Source organism: Peromyscus leucopus, chromosome 8b (genome assembly GCF_004664715.2).
Source record: "Peromyscus leucopus breed LL Stock chromosome 8b, UCI_PerLeu_2.1, whole genome shotgun sequence".
Taxonomy (NCBI): Eukaryota; Metazoa; Chordata; class Mammalia; order Rodentia; family Cricetidae; genus Peromyscus; species Peromyscus leucopus.
Genome location: NC_051086.1, coordinates 56,494,002 through 56,511,128, shown reverse-complemented (window position 1 = coordinate 56,511,128; position 17,127 = coordinate 56,494,002). Strand labels below are relative to the sequence as shown.

Below are 17,127 nucleotides of genomic sequence, written 5' to 3'. Positions count from 1 at the left end.
TTAATAACTGTGAGTGAGTATGTTGAGTGTGATTCAAGACAGCACTGTATACAGACTAGAAAACAAAGCAATTTAAGTATCAAAAGCTCTTATGAGCTTTACATGAGATAAAATTATCAGTGTTAACTGTTTATTGGTTTAAGTAAACTTTTAAAATTATATATATATATATATATATATATAAAGTCTCACTCTGTAGCCCTTTATGGCCTTGACCTCCTGCCTACAAAGTGCTGGGACTACAGTGTGAGCTCTCTGGCCTGAGTGTTTAATATGGTAGTAACATGGTACTCAGAAGACTGCACTTTCAGGAGAACTGAGAATAAAGTACCTGTAAGCTTTCAATTTCTTTCTTTTTCAATTTCAGGAAAAAATGTAATAAATACATAAAAAGCAGATATAAAACAACACTAATAATTTAAAAAATCTAGGTGAAGATCTTCATTCATTGCACTTCCAAATTTTCAATGAGGTTAAAAACTTTCAAAATAAAAACAAAGTAACTATAAGAACAAAAAAATAATTAAAAACAGCCAATCATACTCATATAAAATATAAGTTCAAAGAAGAAAATAACTTTAATTAATAGTTGTCCCCTCTCTCAGGACACAGAGCTGTTGATAATAGTTTGGTTTCTGCTTATATCTTCCCACCATTTTTTTCTGTGAATACAACTGCCCACTCTTTCATAAAGAAAACACTGCCTGCTTCTTACCGACTTGATGGGAGGTAACATGGCTGCCAGCAACCCTAAAATCCTCTTCTGGGAACACTCTGCAAACACTTGCTCAGGGTTTGGAGTAATTGCCTTCTCTTCCACTGGTGTCTGAGATGATACTTCTGGATGTTCAGCATCTGTGTGGGAAAACACCACTTTCAGATTTTGCTAGGCTCCATACATGTAAAAGGTAACTAAAGCATGACCCTGTCCTTGTGCTCCTGTAGAAGGCAGATAATATCCCATTGCTGAAGCTAGGCATGGTAATGCATGCTTGGAATCCTAGTACTTGACAGGGTGGCTAATCAAGAGTTTGAGGCCAGCCTGGGCTATACAGCAAGACTGTTTCAAAAAGAACAAAGGGGCTGGAGAGTTTCCTCAGTGGTTAAGAGCACTGGCTGCTCTTCCAGAGGACCTGGGTTTGATTCCAGCATCCACATGGCGGCTCACAACCATCTATAACTCCAATCTCATGGAATTGACTCCCTCTCTGGCCTCTGCCTCTACCTGGCACACACTTGGTGCACACATATACACATGGACAAAACACACATACACATAAAATAAAAATAACCTTTTAAAAAACAACATCAAAACCCAGAACAATAACAAACGCTTGCTGAACACTTTTTACAGTCACCTTCTCAAGGAGGCCTTCCTGCTCCGATTGACCAGGGAACCTCCCTCCCCATTCTCTGCCCTGCTCCTAAGCTAGCTGCTCTCCAGCATTTGATTACCCTTTAACATTCTGCACGTTTGTGTTTGCTGCTCATCACCCACCTTCTGTGTTTTGCCTCTTTTGTGATATACCTTGTACAATGCCCCAGAACATGGGGGCACCCGACAGATACTTGCACCTATGAACCAGAATGCTGATCCTCAGGGGAGCCTGACTCTGGTAGACTTTGAGGAGCTGGCATGATGTGGACCTCGCCCTGAAGATAGTGTACAACATACTCACTTCCACTTCTACTCCAGAACAGCCAATGAGACAGAACCTGACTCCCTGGGCTGCCTGAAGCACCTCCTTCAACCCAGTACTGCAGCTCCATCCTCCAAAAGCCCAGCTCTGACCCCACCACTTCCATCTTCTGACAGGCTGAGGCCCGAATGTCACAGGCATGCAGCAGAGGACCACAGTAGCTCTTCCGTGTCATCTTCTGGTGCTCTGCTCTGGCCCTGCACACCTGGCATGAGGACTTCTCCTCATGTTAGTTCTGGAATCTACTAAGAGGCCTTTTCTCACAGTGATTTCTGCCTGAATGTCCATTCCTACTACATATCCTGGCATTTAAGGCCCTTACATCTCTTTCTTTTACATGGCTTTATGCAGATACAATCTGCTCTAGATCCCAATCAGGGCTAACACTTGTCACCCTTTTTCTGGGACCAGAATCACAGGTCACCTCAAATGACAGTTATTTGTACCTCTGTCTGAAACCTTCCTGGATCGTGAGTTCCAGGAGGGCAGAGGCCATGTGTCCCTTTGCTATGTTGGCAGATTTCATGCCTGGGATCCAGCATGGTGCTCAACTAAGAGAAGGCACTTGGGAAACGCATGCACTAGATAAGCTAAAGTAAAGGCTAGATGATGCAAAGCTACCAGCCACAGCTGAACAGTGGAGGAACTTTAGTTACTGGACAATTTCAAATTGTATGTGACCGTGCAGATGCGGTGACGTGTGCACTGCAGGAGGAGGGAGATGGAGTAATAGTGGCCACACGTTCCTGACCTGGAGGTCCTGGAGGTTCTGGAGGCCCGTGAGTACTTCCAGGTACATCTGAAGTTTGGGTTTGGTAGGAAGGGTCCTTCGTTAAGGAGAGACCTTCAGCTGCCGTTTTACTTTGCTTATAATCCAAAGGTCTGACTTCTTTATCTGCAGCTCTCTTTCCCTAAAAACAGGAGGTAAATGTAAAAGAATATAACAAAAATGTACTCCATATATAGTGTATACAATTATGTTAGCTAGTCTTTCATAAACCAAAAATCTTTTGAATTTCTTTAGACAAATGCCATTAATTTCTTAGAATAAACCAGTACTCTATAATCCCCCTGATCATCTTTGAAGTGCCGTCAGAGCTTCCAGGTCACATAAGCTCATACCAAATCTTCAGGATATTCTATTTGGCTTCCAGAAGCCAAGAATGTAAAGTTCTTTTGGGAAAAAGATGAAGTTGTTGGTTTCCTTCTAGTACAATACAGTGATCGTCTCTAGATACTTTCCCACAGGCTGGGAGATGTTTCAATTAGTAAAGTGCTCAATATGTAAGCACGAGGACCTAAATTTGGATCTCTAGCAACTATGTAAAAAGTCAGGTGTGGTAGAGAGTGCCTATAATCCTAGCGTGGGAGGAGGCAGAGATAGGAAGATCCCTGGAGCTTACTGGCCAGTTAGTATTGTTGAACTGGTATTCAGGTTCAGTAAGAGATCCTGCCTCAAAAAAACAAGGTGAAGAGTGAGAGAGGAAGACTCTTGATGCTGACTTCTGACTTTCACACGCATGCACAAACACATGAAAATGTACACATGCATACAGCATACACACACACACAGAAAAATGAAATCCATCTTTATTTACAATCAGAAAAGTATTATATCTACTATTATCTCTAATGCTATTATAAAGATAAGGTTACATCAAATTTACACATAATAGTGTTTCTAATGCCACAGATGCATGTATTGTATTGATATAGAAATGAATATCCTAAGGGTATAGGATGGAACTGTGAGCTCAGAGGGGAAGAGACCTTAGTATACAAGCATAAGGATGAGTCAGATCCCAGCACCCATACACATGCTTTGTTGACACCCATGGGAGGCCCACCCCTTTCTGAACAGAAACAGGAGTGGATGGGGGAGGGGGAGGAGAAGATGGGGAAAGGGAATGGGAGGAAAAGAGGGAGGGGAAACTGTGGTTGGGATGTAAAGTAAATGAATACATTCAATTTAAAAAAAGAAGGCTGGATGTGGCCATGTATGTGTTATGCCTGTAACTGCTGTCCAGGGAAGAGGCAGGGAGATTGCTGGGGCTTGTAGATCACATTAGTTCCAGGTTCTGGGAGAAACTGTCTCAAGGAATATGGCAGAGTAATAGAGCATGAATGCAATGTCCTCTTCTGACATGAAGCTTACTGTGAGCATGTTCAAAGCACTTACATGTTTCTTTCAAATATGGACAGTACATAACTCCTACAATAGCCCTGTGTTACAGTCACTGTTATTATCATCCCCTTTTACAGAATGCACCTGCACCTGTGTGTGCGTGCGCGCACACGCGCGCACACACACACACACACACACACACACACACACAGAATACAAAAGTCAAGCAGGAGTGGCCAAACATGGAGTCAATCTGAGCATTAAAATAAACAAAAAGTAAAAGATTTAGATTTTAGCAAATAAAAAAAAATTAAGTCCATTTCGGTAAAAATAAATGAACACATTGATAGATGGGGACCACAATGCTGTGGGCAGGCTTGCTACAAGATGCTGACAGCTCACAAATACAGTCCCAGGAAAAGAGGTAAGGACTGCTGTCTCTCCTGACTGGATGGACTGACTGTATTCCCTCCTTGTGCAAGGTAATCTGTGGCAGGTTAGTGCTGTGTGGCCACAGTGTTGATGGTCAGAGTCAACAGCTTGAGATTATCCTGACCTGATGCCTTGGTGGGGCTAGAAGAGAAACACCAGTGGCTCCTGCAGCAAAGGTGGGGACATTTACAGCATGGGCTCAGCTCTGAAGGCAAACTTGCACAAAACAATCTTTTGTTATTTCATCTTATCGAAATTCACAAAAGGATCTTTATGTGTGTGCCACAAACACAGATCATACTTGGACCTCTAAAGGTTTTCTGTCTATTCACCTACCTGTAACTTATAGTGTCTACCTGTTAAACAGGAAACCTTTGGTATCATCTATTTGTTGGCCGAATAAAAAGCAAAGCTGGGCACTAACGTCTTCAGTTGCATAACCCATGTTCTTAACTTCCCTGCTGTCTCCCTATATGACTGGTCCTGAACACAAGCTGACCACATGGTAAAGACACACTACTCACACTGCTAGGCACAAACAGGCCCGCATCTGCTGGCTCCTCAGCAAGCTGGACTGTTTTCTTCTCTAGCTGCTCCTCTGATGTCTGCATGGACATTGTGACTGGCAGGGCTTGATTTTCTGAGGTCGAGTCACCATCTGGCAATACACCAAGAAGAGCTAGAGCTTTAAGACCTGGAACGGGAAGAAACAGGAATATGGTTAAACAGTCACAACAGGGATATTTCTGCTAAGTACCACAAAGCTTAACTACTGTACAGAAACAGATGGCTGGGGGGTTACGCAAACTACACAGCAGCATCCCTGATAGCCTACATCCATTTCACTCCTGATCTCAGACAGGAAAGATAACAGCAAAGGGAACCTGCACTTTAAGCACAATGAACACTGAAGATACAACAGGTGACAGGATTGTTTTGAAAATTAGAAACATTTTTTTCTGATAGTGCCAAGCAAATTTTTTTTTTTTTTTTTTTTTTGAGACAGGGTCTTACTGTGTATCTCTCTGGCTTGTCTGGAACTTGCTAAGTAGACCAGAGTGGCCTTGAACTCACAGAGCTGTCTGAGCACTAAAATTAAAGGCATGTACTGCATTATACCTAGCTAGCAACTAGATTTTTAAATTTCCACTGGCAGATCGAGACATCACCCTTTTTCTCCCTAAGATAAGTATGATTCCCTGATGTCAGTTAGGATGGGAAGTCTACGGTCTGAGAGAAACTTAAATGTCTCAGAAGTTTAACATTTGTATTACTTTCTTACTAATACCCTTTAGTGAAGTCAGAATTACCTTGTTATTTTGTTATTTTGAGACAGAGCATCTATGTAGCTCCACCTAACCTCCATAGAACTGGATTTGGGTGTGCATGACTCCAGAGAACTGGATTTGGGTGTGCATGATCACACCCCAAAACACCATTATTTGTAAGCAGCTTTCATCTAGGATACAAGTACATGTAGATTTGTACTTCAGGTTTGAAAAAAAAAAAAAAAAAGAAAAAAAAAAAAAAAGCATGGATTCCTGAGCAAAGTGAGACATTCAAATACTACAGATCCATGGACTTCCAGAGTTTTGATTATTAATACTGTATCACATTGTCAGGGAAACACTTTGACTAACTAAATGCTAGGTTATGCCAACAGTCTTCTCAAGAGAAACTGGGACTTAAGTTCCAGGCTAGGCTGAATCTCTCTTATGTACTACCTCTGAGTCAAGCATGGTCTTTTATGGCTACCTGTGCTTTTTGTCCAACAGCAAGCAGAGGCAGGGCCTGGGAACCTACCTAAGGAACAGTTAGTTACCTTTACCCTGGTGGGCCTTCATCAGACAGTCCCCGACCAGCTGCATGCACTGGCTCCTCAAGGTGGCAGCATTGCTGCGGGCCTGGGGGTCCAGCTGCTCCCCATCCACGTGCTCTGTGCTGGTCAGGTGGGCACTATAGAGAGCCAGGGCAGCAAAGAGCAGCCAGGAGTAGTTGTGGATATAGGGCTGGATGAGCCTCTGCCGGTCACTGATTCTGATGGTCACCATTGGGTGGGCTGTGATGCTGTGGGTTGGCAAATGGCTGCAAAGACATGAGAGTTTTAAGGCCTATAGCATCTGTGAGACTCTGAAAAAGATCCCTGGACCTCAGGGGAGTATGTGCTTGATCATGCTGGGCATTAGCTGTTGACGCTTTAAAGAACAGTATCAACTCTTTCCCCAGAGAAATGAACAAACACAGACGCTGGGCATCTCACATTAGCACTTTACAACCTGAAGCCTGCACATGGAAACCATGCCAAGGAAGAGAGTTCAGAGAATTCTGAAGGTATGCTAACTCAAGTTTGGTAATGCAAGGTAATGCCCGTAATTTAAACAGATGAATTATAAGGTATAGGAAAGAAATGACTTGAGGTCTGAAATGTGCTTGGAGTGAGCACACATGACGCCATCTCCTTAACTGATGACTACGAGGACACAGGGTGCACTGTACTGCTTTCTCTTCTAATATGTTAAAAAAAATTGTCTTATACAAAACAAAACCTTTCTTTAAAAAAGTAAGAAAGAGGTCGCAGGACAGCTTAGCAAGTAAAGGCATTTAGCACACCTGTTGACCTGAGTTTAATCTCTAGAACCCACAGAAAGGAAAAAAGAGAAATGACACCACAAAAACTGTCTCTGACCTCCACATGTGCACACATGTGCATTCATGCACATGCACACACCCCTCCCTATTAACAATAAAAGTTTCTTAAAGTAAGGAAGGCTAGTAGTATAGCCTAAGTGTAGAGTGCTTGCCTAGCATCTGTCAAGTCCTGGGTTCAGTCCCTAGCACCACAGAAAAAGCAAGACACCACCTTTAAGTGAAGACATATACCCCAAAAGGTCATGGTAGTGGCAGGATATCTGACGTACCCGTAGGAGTATTTCTTTGCTGCATAGCATCCATAGCAAAGATCAAAGTCATCACATACATTGCAATTCATTCTCCGGCCTATGATCAAACCCTGGCAGTGGTCACAGGTAAACTCCATGTTGACCATTTCATGATCATCTCCATGGCCCTCAGGCTTCACTCCACCTGAAGAAAAACCAGCAGTGTGAGGTGGATGGGGTAGAGGGTCCCCCAAAGGGCTAGTAAACCAATCCCAGCACCAGGGCCATTTCTCATTTACTACTCCAGAAGGCAGGGGTTCCTTTGAAGACCAGAATGCCCTGGTGGCCACGAGCATATCAATGATATTCTCAGCATGGAACTCTTTGGCAATGGTCCAGCTGACTGATCCGCATTCTTCAGTGTCACATGAGATCAAATACACGCCAAATTCCTACCATGACTGCTATTTGGAGAAACAGGCCCTGCACTTTGTGAGTGCCTCCTACACCCCATCTCGGGTAGAACCTATGCTCCATGTTCCTATGGAACACACCAGTGATCAAGTTTCTGTTCTCCTTTGTCACTGCAGAATTGTAGGTGAAAACAGACTTCCGAACCCCAGACCCGGTCAGTTAAAGAATGACAGACATGAACAAGACAGGCTACTCTGATCTCACTACAAGTCCCTGCTCAATGCTCCTCACAGCTGGCCACTTCTGTAAGTACTGTAACCCTGGGGTAGGCCCAAACACCCTGTGACTAGAGTCTCCTAAAGGAGAATGACACAGTCAGTCTCCCCTGAGCATAGCTTTGATCACAGTAACATCCTAATTGTAATCCTTCCCTCCTGTCTTCAGACTACTCAGATTCCTTAGCCTAGCAGCTCAGGGTCCCACAACCTGGACCCTATCTGTTTCAGTCCATCACCTAACTAGATACTCGAGGGTATCTCTCTAAACTCACTGGAAGCACTCATTCATTCCTGTCCCTGAGCATGCTCTGCTCTTGATAGTAATGCTATCTTCAGAGTTTTGTGATGTCACCCAGTCCGAACTTCCTTCAAAGACCAATTCTTACCCTATCTCCTCCACAAGGCTTCTCTGTAGAGTGCTGCTATATTTTCAAAATTTCCTGGAAATACTCTTCATTGCTCATTTATAACAGCATAAGCATTCATTATGTAGATATGTTTGGTCTCTCTGCTAGATTATATTTCCAGGACAGGAACTGTGTTTACTGCGGGACACAGAGCCCTCCAGTGCTCACTACTGCAGAAGAGCTCTGCCCTAGCACCCATGAGTCAAGTATATTAAAGAATATTTCAAGTTTATTTGCTTGTTCATATATGTTGCTATTTGGAAACACTGCATGATTAAGAAGCAAAATTTCTTAGAAACTTATCTGAGTCTGTATTCATTAGTCCTGATAGTTTATCAAGTGCCTCCCCAGCAGGATGAGCGATGGAAGGATGTCAGACAGGAGCAGTAGAGGTCATTATCGAGTTGAGGGAGATGATTCATATTTGCCAGTGAACCAGAGATGTCACTGGACAATGTCTCTATTTAGCACAATGAGTTTAAAACTGGCAAATTTATAGAAAGCAGAAACGACTGTTACTGTGGTCATGGGATTCCTCCTGAAGCTCACCAAGGAAGCAAGTCTTGCAGAGGTCCATGTCACTGCATTGCAGACATCGGTAGCGATGCCAGGGGGCAATCTCATCACACCCATCACAAGAGATGTCCACATTTAACAGGTCACAGTAGCGAGCAATGAACATGTGCATCTGTAAGGTGAAATGAACACAATTAGCCAAAAGACCTTCTAATGTGTCCACTGTTTATTAATAAATTCATTCACTCAGTAGGTACCTAAGATAGCCCAAACTTTGTACCAGGTGCTAGAATTTGAAGATGGATAAGCAAGTACACATTTGGGAATTCCTTCAACCAAACAGATGATGGTCATATAGTGTGGGGAATGCTTTGACAGGCAAATTCAGGAAGTTCAGAGAACACAAAGGACACCATCAAAGGTATAAGGAAGATTCTTGATTCTGGCACATTAAAATAGCAGGGCATGGTGGTGCTTCCCCATGATTCCAGCATTCAGAGACTGAGGCAGGAGGATTATAAGTTTTGGGCCAGCCTGGACTTCTCTATAAACAAACAAACAAACAATGCTCTGGTTTCTCCTCAGATCATATAAGTCTTTCATCTTTAACTAATTAACTAACTAGCTAACTAGCTGGCTAGCCACACAACTAGTCAACAGACTTTCTATTATATTACCTAGCTAATTTACTTCCTGGGAGCAGATAGTAAGGGACTGTTACATGAGCAAGCTATTGGGTTACTGGAAAGTACTTGGTGGCTATAAGTTAAGTTTATTTTAGAGTCTGCATATGAGGAAACCAAGTCAGAAAGTCATTGATAGTTGATTGTATGTTGTAAGAAAGGAAATCTGTCAGGTCACTTGAGTGCTACAGGATGCTCTCATTCAGACATTAACTTAGAAGAGAGAAGTCACAAGTACCAGTTGGTGTGTTCCTCTTAAGCATCACAAAGGTACTATAATGGACAGAGTGGCCGGGCGGTGGCGCACACGCCTTTAATCCCAGCACTTGGGAGGCAGAGCCAGGTGGATCTCTGTGAGTTCGAGGCCAGCCTGGGCTACCAAGTAAGCTCCAGGAAAGGCACAAAGCTACACAGAGAAACCCTGTCTCGAAGACCCCCCCCCCAAAAAAAAAGAAAAAATAAAAAAATAATGGACAAAGTGGATGGCAAACAGAAGGTACTTAATATGGGGAAAATTAGTGGCTTCAAGGCACATGTAGTGGTGGCAGATGGGACACCTTACATGAAGACAGACAGGCTACCTAAGTTGATTCCATTACTGTGTGGGTCATTTAACTCTCATATGATAAACAGGAGCTGTTTCCAAGCTCACCTGATTGTCAACCTTGTAATTGGAATGGTGCTTGCCTACTGGAAGATAGTGTGCCAGTCTAGAACATGAGAGTCCAAACGCTTTAGCAATTCCATTTTGAACTAAATTAATACACTGGAATCTAGTAACGTACATCAGCCTGATGAGACACTCTGCTGTGAGCCTAGTTCTATGGAAGTAAGCCATTGTGATGGATCACATCAGGATGAAGACCAGACATTGGTCCTGAATGTTCCCAGAAGCCCTCTGGGAGACATCATCCAAGTGTACCCCAGGGACACCCTCCTCTCCAAACTCCTAGCAAGTCACCCAGATTGCTCTAGCTGAGAGGTCTTACTTTCCTCTGCTTCTCTGGATCCTCTTGAGCTATTTTTTCATACCAGGCCTCAAACATGCCATCCTGACACTCATCCATCCACTCTGAGTTCTGCTTGGCATCAGCGAGCTCATCTTCTTCACTCCACTGGCTGAAAGAAGGATGTAATGAGAGAAAAGCATGCCTCTTACAATACCCAAGGAAGTGCTAGTTAGTAGATGTTGTGTCCCGTACGTTTAACAGACTGCACATTTTGAAACAATGGGAATTGCTTCTCAAAGCCTCAGAGTTTCTCTGCTATTTGATAGATTTATGCTCAGAAAAATAAATAAACAAATGAGTATATAGATAAATAAATAATAGAAAAATCCTTTCTTAAGCAGACTACATTGAGTAGGGCAAGCCTATCATGTGTCAGGTACTAGAGTCAAAAACAATGATTAAAAAAAGTTGAGTCAGGCATAAATGACACATGCTCAGAAGGAAGAGGCAGGTAGATCTCTGTGAGTTAAGAGGTCAGCCTGAACTATACATTGAGTTCTAAGCCAGCTAGGGCTATACAGTGAGACCCTGTCTCAGTAACAACAACAATGATAAAAGTTTGGGCTGAGGATGTAGACTGGTTAGAAGAATGCAAGAAACCTTGTGTTTGATCTCCAGCATGTCATAAACATCACACACCTGTTATCCTAGGCAGGAGGATCAGAGGCAATTCTTGGCTATACAGAATGTCTGAGGCTAGCCTGAACTAAACACAACTTTGTCTAAAATAAATTCAGTGTGGATGTGGTTAGAAGAGACTAATGCAATCAGCACAGGAAGGGGTCAGGAGATCCTGTGACTTCAGCTGTACCAACTAGTTGCTATGAGGCCATGAAACACAGTCAGGCTTTGCATCTGTGTCCTCCACATACATGGGCTCCACATCTTTGGATTCAGCCAATATCATATCAAAGATACCTTTTAAAAAATTGTCTCTGGGACTGGAGAGATGACTTAGAAGTTAAGAGTCCTTATTGCTCTTCCAGAGGACTGGAGTTCAGTTCCCAGAACCCATGTCAGAAGCTCCCAACTGCCTATTACTCCTAGGGAGATCCAACATCTCTGGCCTCTGAGGACACCTGCACTCACATGTACATGACCACACAGAGATACACACAGACACATATAATTAAAAATAAAATAAATCTTTTTAAAAAATTGTCTGTATTGAACATGTGTAGATCCTTTTTTCATCACTCCCTAAATAACACAATGTGAGAGCTACTTACCAAGCATTTACAGTGATTCATAAGGCATCATATGGTCACCTGAGATGATTCAATGTATGTAAGAGGATGTGTGGGTTATTGAGGGCCTGAAGCATCTCACTTGTATTGATGAGGCTTTAGAACCAGTCCACTGGCCGTGGCGCACACTTTTAATCCCAGCATTCAGGAGGCAGTGCCAGGTGGATCTCTGTGAGTTCAAGGCCAGCCTGGTCTACAGAGCAAGATCCAGAACAGGCACCAAAACTACACAGAGAAACCCTGTCTCAAAAAAAACAAAACAAAACAAAAAACCAAACAAACAAACAAAAAAGAACCAATCCACCAAGGGTCACAGAGACAGGGATGACTGACCTTTACCTGGCACTGCTCCTGACTCCTCATTTCACATACAAGATTCCAGGTGGTAACGTCACAGACTCTTCTCATGCAAGTTATACCTTTCTACAGTCTCAGTTTACAGTTTGCTTCAGCAGTGGGAACTTAAACACAGGCTGGAGAGACAGCTCAATGGCTAAGAGTAGTTGCTGTTCTTCAAGAGAGTCAAGTTCAGTCCCCAGCACCCACATCAGGCAGCTCACAAGCACCTGGAACTTCAGTTCTGAGAGATCAGACATCCTCTTCTGGCTTTCTATGGCACCCACATACATATGTCATACACTCACATAGGCATACACAGATAAATAAAAATAATAAATCCCTAAAAAAATTTAAATATGCCAGGCAGTGGAGGCACATACCTTCAATATCAGCACTCAGGAGGCAGAGGCAGGAGGATCTCTATGAGTTCAAAGCCATCCTGCTCTATAAGTAAGTTCCAGAACAGCCAAGGCTACACAGTAAAACCCTGTCTCAAATATGCAAAACAAACAAACAAAAAAACCTCATCCATCCATTATTTATGCATTCAAATTAAATGGTTTTAGGCCTGCTCTTACACAGTTCTTGGGCTAGCTCTGAGGGACTGGTGTGAAGGGCATGTATTTCCTCTCTCCTCCAGGGCTGTATCATACTAGCACAAACAAAGCTTAAAACACTGGGCTGACTGATAGCTGAAGAACCAGCTGTCACCCAGTGCCATGACCCCTGTCTTCCCTCTGACAGCAGGTAAAGTGATAGAGACAGCTTTATCTATGGAGCTACCTCACTCGCCCAAGGAGACAGCTTTAATTGTCCCCCACCTTCCCAGAATATCTCCTTTGAGAGTGAAAATAGTGAGTGTTGTCTCATTCACTTATGTCTCAATTCTCCTCTTAACACCTATTCTTCTGTTTCTCTCTTCTCCATACAAAATCATAAATGGTTAAGTGGGCTTGAGCAGGTAGAGGCACATGGGTCAAAAGTGGAATAAAGCACCTCCCTCTTGAGAAGTCCACATTTACTCAGAGGTGTATAACAATGTCCTTTTCTGAAGCCCCACTCTCTTAATACCCATGTTTAAAGCTACATTAAAATATTGTCTCAATAAACTCCCAACCTCATTTTATAACAAAACCAAAAATTATCAAAAAAACCCCACTGTATACTATTTTCTTTTAATGTAAGGGAGAGTATAAACAAAGTCCCCCATTATCATAAATTCTGTAGTCAAATTTCCCATGTTTGGGAAAATTGAAGGTGTCAGTGTATCCCAAGGGTCATGGTTGAGCCTCACCCTGGGGAAATCATCTTCTTGATTATAGTATCTCCTCTGCCAGGCAAATTTTGTATACTATTTTTTATTGTAATTCAAGTGCTTACAATGTGCAGGACACTATAATGGCTAGTGTAAAATAAAAGATTCTCCAATTCCACAGGCTCATCTTCCAAGCTCACAACACTACTACTGCCCATTTACCCTGCCCCACTGTGTACCAGGCACTGTTCTAGACATTCGAAAATAGAACCTATGCATTTTCCACAAGTCTCAGGGCAGCTCTAAAGATGGAAGAAATGGAGGCACAGAAAGGTTAAAAAACTTGCAAGGTCACCCAGTTCGCATGTGGTCAAGCCAGGATATGTTACAGACTAGCTGCTGCCAAGCCCATTCCCTTGCCCTCGCTCTACCCATGCCCCCACTCTACCCACGCCCCTACTCAACAGCAAAGGCGGGACAGTGCTCTTACCTGATCACACTGTCATGGACACTGATATTTTCTTGTGACATGTTCATGAGGAGATCTGGTAACTGAATGTCAACAAAGAAGGCAAGATCACTGGGTTCCCAGCCCATATCCAAAAGATGAAGCAGGGCTGTCTGAACACAGGATAAAGCAGGGAGCAGAGACCTAAAGAGACCACACAGGTGACAATTATCAAAGTTGCCCACTGCCAACAGGGACGGCATAAGTTGGCAGGCTGATTTGGTACTAATTTGTAAGGAAGGACTCAACACAAATATCCTTTAAAGCTTAGAAAAACAAAACGAAAAACAAAAAACCCACGAACTCTGAAAGGTGGAAAGTGAGTTTGGAGTAACTGGCAGTGAGGGAATGAGCAGTGACATCATGCACTGATGAACAGCAACATTAGGGCAGTCCCAGATTCGCTAAGGCTAGCAACGGAAGAAGCGTCTGATTTAAGGGTTATAGCTGAACAACTTACTACAGAGGAGATGAGAATTTGCTTTGTACTTATGTTTTAATCTGCACATAATACATCAAACACTGAAGATAGCAGGCTATAAACTCTTAGATTTCCAAAAACCTATCCAATGCATACATTCCCCCCCCCCAACACACAGAATATACTAGTAAGTGAATATTTGTGGTTAATTTTGTGCTTTTCTGGATTTTCAACATCAAATGTGTTTCATTTATAATCAGAAAAAAGAATACATTTTTCATCAAGAAATGCAAAGGCAATCCAGTACCTGTTGTGGATATTGCTCTATATAAATAAAACACTGATGGCCAGTGACCAGACAGGAAGTATAGTCAGGACAAGGAGAGAAGAGAATTGGGGAAACAGAAAGAAAGAGGGAGAGACACTGCAGCCACCTCCAGGACAAGCAACATGTAAAGACGCCGGTAAGCCACAAGTGACGTGGCAAGGTATAGATTTTTAAAAATGGGTTAATTTAAGATATAAGAACAGTTAGCAAAAAGCCTGCCACGGCCATACAGTTTGAAGCAATATAAGTCTTTGTGTTTACTTGGTTGGGTCTGAGTGGCTGTGGGACTGGTGGGTGACAAAGATTTGTCCTAACTGTGGGCAAGGCAGGAAAACTCTAGCTACAAGTACCTGTCATTGATGCTATTAAATCCTTTAATCGCTTTGACCAAAAATAGAACAAGTTGGTAGTAGGTGTCTCGGATTTCTTTATGTAGATCAGCACCGCAGCCTTCCAAGTGTCCAAAGTAACTAGAAACAAGAGAAAACCACTAGCTTAATATCCAGGACAACTTCGACTTATTAATCTTTATACCTCACACAAAATAGCCAAGAAGCAGGATGCAACACAAATTTCTAAATGGTCTTATTAATAAAAAAAAACTCAGAGCCAGATATTGGGGTGAAAGCTGAAACATCAGAGGGACAGAACAAGTCAGCCACAAGTTCTTACTGCTAGGAATCCTCAGCCCAAGAGAGAGCTACTTCCTGAATACTCACGCTCATATACCTTCCTGTGCCCTGCCATCTTACTTCTTCTCTTCACCCAGCTACATCTCTTCCTCTTTCTGCCCAGCTCTATCACTTCCTGTCTGTCTATACAGACCTCCAGACTTCTATGCTTAACTAGTGCTGGGATTAAAGATGTGAGCCACCACGCCTAACATCTATGTTTAATATAGTGGCTGGCTTTTTCCTCAAATCCCCAGTCAAGCTTTATTTGTTAGAGCACAGATAAAATACTACATTTCCCATTTTTTTTTTGTCTAAAATAAAAAATATGTAAGAAAAACTATATACAATAAGTATAATAATTATATACAATATATACAGGCAATAAATACATCAACAATGTCTAGTCCATTTACATTTGACAAATTCAATGAAAATATTCCATTAACTATCCTATTTTGATGAGTCCAAAATGTACCTAATTTCACTTTCTATCCTAACTTGTTTACCAACCAAAAACTATCTTTTGATGTCTTTCAAACTTATACACTTTACGCCTCTTTAGTGAGTTTCTTTTCTAAATTTGTTAACGAGGAAAACTATAACTGTCTAATCTCCAACTCCCTCAGAGAACCAAGAAGGAAATGATATTACCTAGTTAAACAGGAAGTACAAACAAGCGACTTCCAAAAAATGTGAGGAATGACAGAAAACAGCTGACTGCCTGGACAGTCACCTGAGGTTTAACGTGGGACTGTGGGGCTGGGTGAGACCTGAACTTTCAGCTACAGCAGCCAGCTGGACAAAGCAGCAGAGACTGGAATAAAAACAAGCACAGTGACTTTTGAGCGTAAGTCCAGTTGGGTCAAGACAGCAGCCCAGCAGAAGCATAGAGGTGACAACTACCCATCTCTCTCTGTCAGTCAAACAAAGCACCCATTCTCACTGCAGCAGTGTGCCGTGCATGTCGCATGCTTTCCATAAGTAACCTCATTTAGCCCTCTCTACACCAACAATCTGTTCTTCCTTCATTGATAACTTGAGTATTAAGTTTTCCTTTTCTTTTTTTTTCTTTTCTTTTCTTTTTTTTCTTTCTCTCTTTTTTTTTTTTTTTTTTTTTTTTCTTCGAGACAGAGTTTCTCTGTGTAGCTTTGCGCCTTTCCTGGAACTTGCTTTGGAGATCAGGCTGGCCTCAAACTCACAGAGATCCGCCTGCCTCTGCCTCCCGAGTGCTGGGATTAAAGGCGTGCACCACCACCGCCCGGCATTTTGTTTCTTTTCTTTTGAGATAGAGAAAGTCTCTGTGTAGTCTTGGCTGTCCTGGAACTCATAGGAATGTCTATGCATTCCAAGTGCTGATTCACTGGCTTTTCATACCTTGATCCTTGGCACCTAAATGACTTCAACATCCATGGGAATGATGCCTCTGAATTCTTTTTCTCTTGATTCTCTGCCCACTTCACTGCCAAGGATTTTCATTTCCATTTCCTTCCTTAACTAGCCCAATTTGATGGTCCTCCCTTAACCTTGTCATCCAGTGAAGGCTGACTTCAGAACATGCTACCCTGCCTACAATCTCTTGTCCTCTTCTACTATGGACTTCCACACAGCATTTTTTCAATCCTAATGAGCCCCAGCTGAGGAATGTCACCATCAACTAATTACACCCACCATGCTTTTTCTCTGCTCTCTTCTCAGCTTGATTTCATAGCCCATCATAATACTCCTCTGTTAGCTAGCATCAGCTCCCTGGCCTCTCTCTCCTACGAGGAATTCCTCTTGTATAAAGAATCTTACAATTCGAAAACAGCTGAATGTAGGTGGAAGGAACATCATGCAATTGAGCTGACTAACATTACTTTAAATTTATAACCATCAGTTTTTCTTCTTTCTCTTTAAAAATATTTCTTTAAG

The 17,127-nt window shown here is 42.4% G+C and overlaps 1 protein-coding gene and 1 non-coding gene across 3 annotated transcripts in view; both read right to left on the bottom strand.

The window, feature by feature from the left end:
• Zzef1 (zinc finger ZZ-type and EF-hand domain containing 1) overlaps positions 1-17,127 on the bottom strand; it is a 131,339-nt gene that overhangs the window by 32,510 nt on the left and 81,702 nt on the right. For both annotated transcript variants that reach the window (XM_028888687.2, XM_028888689.2), the window contains exons 31-39: positions 14,893-15,012; positions 13,776-13,937; positions 10,424-10,553; positions 8,785-8,923; positions 7,176-7,341; positions 6,080-6,342; positions 4,782-4,951; positions 2,452-2,611; positions 716-855 (exon numbers count right to left, since the gene is read on the bottom strand). In XM_028888687.2, coding sequence (XP_028744520.1) covers positions 716-855; positions 2,452-2,611; positions 4,782-4,951; positions 6,080-6,342; positions 7,176-7,341; positions 8,785-8,923; positions 10,424-10,553; positions 13,776-13,937; positions 14,893-15,012 — 1,450 coding nt within the window. The remainder of the gene's footprint in view (positions 1-715; positions 856-2,451; positions 2,612-4,781; positions 4,952-6,079; positions 6,343-7,175; positions 7,342-8,784; positions 8,924-10,423; positions 10,554-13,775; positions 13,938-14,892; positions 15,013-17,127) is intronic.
• On the bottom strand, positions 13,212-13,375 carry LOC114706366. The gene has a single exon (XR_003736516.1). It is a non-coding gene; the product is annotated as a U1 spliceosomal RNA (small nuclear RNA).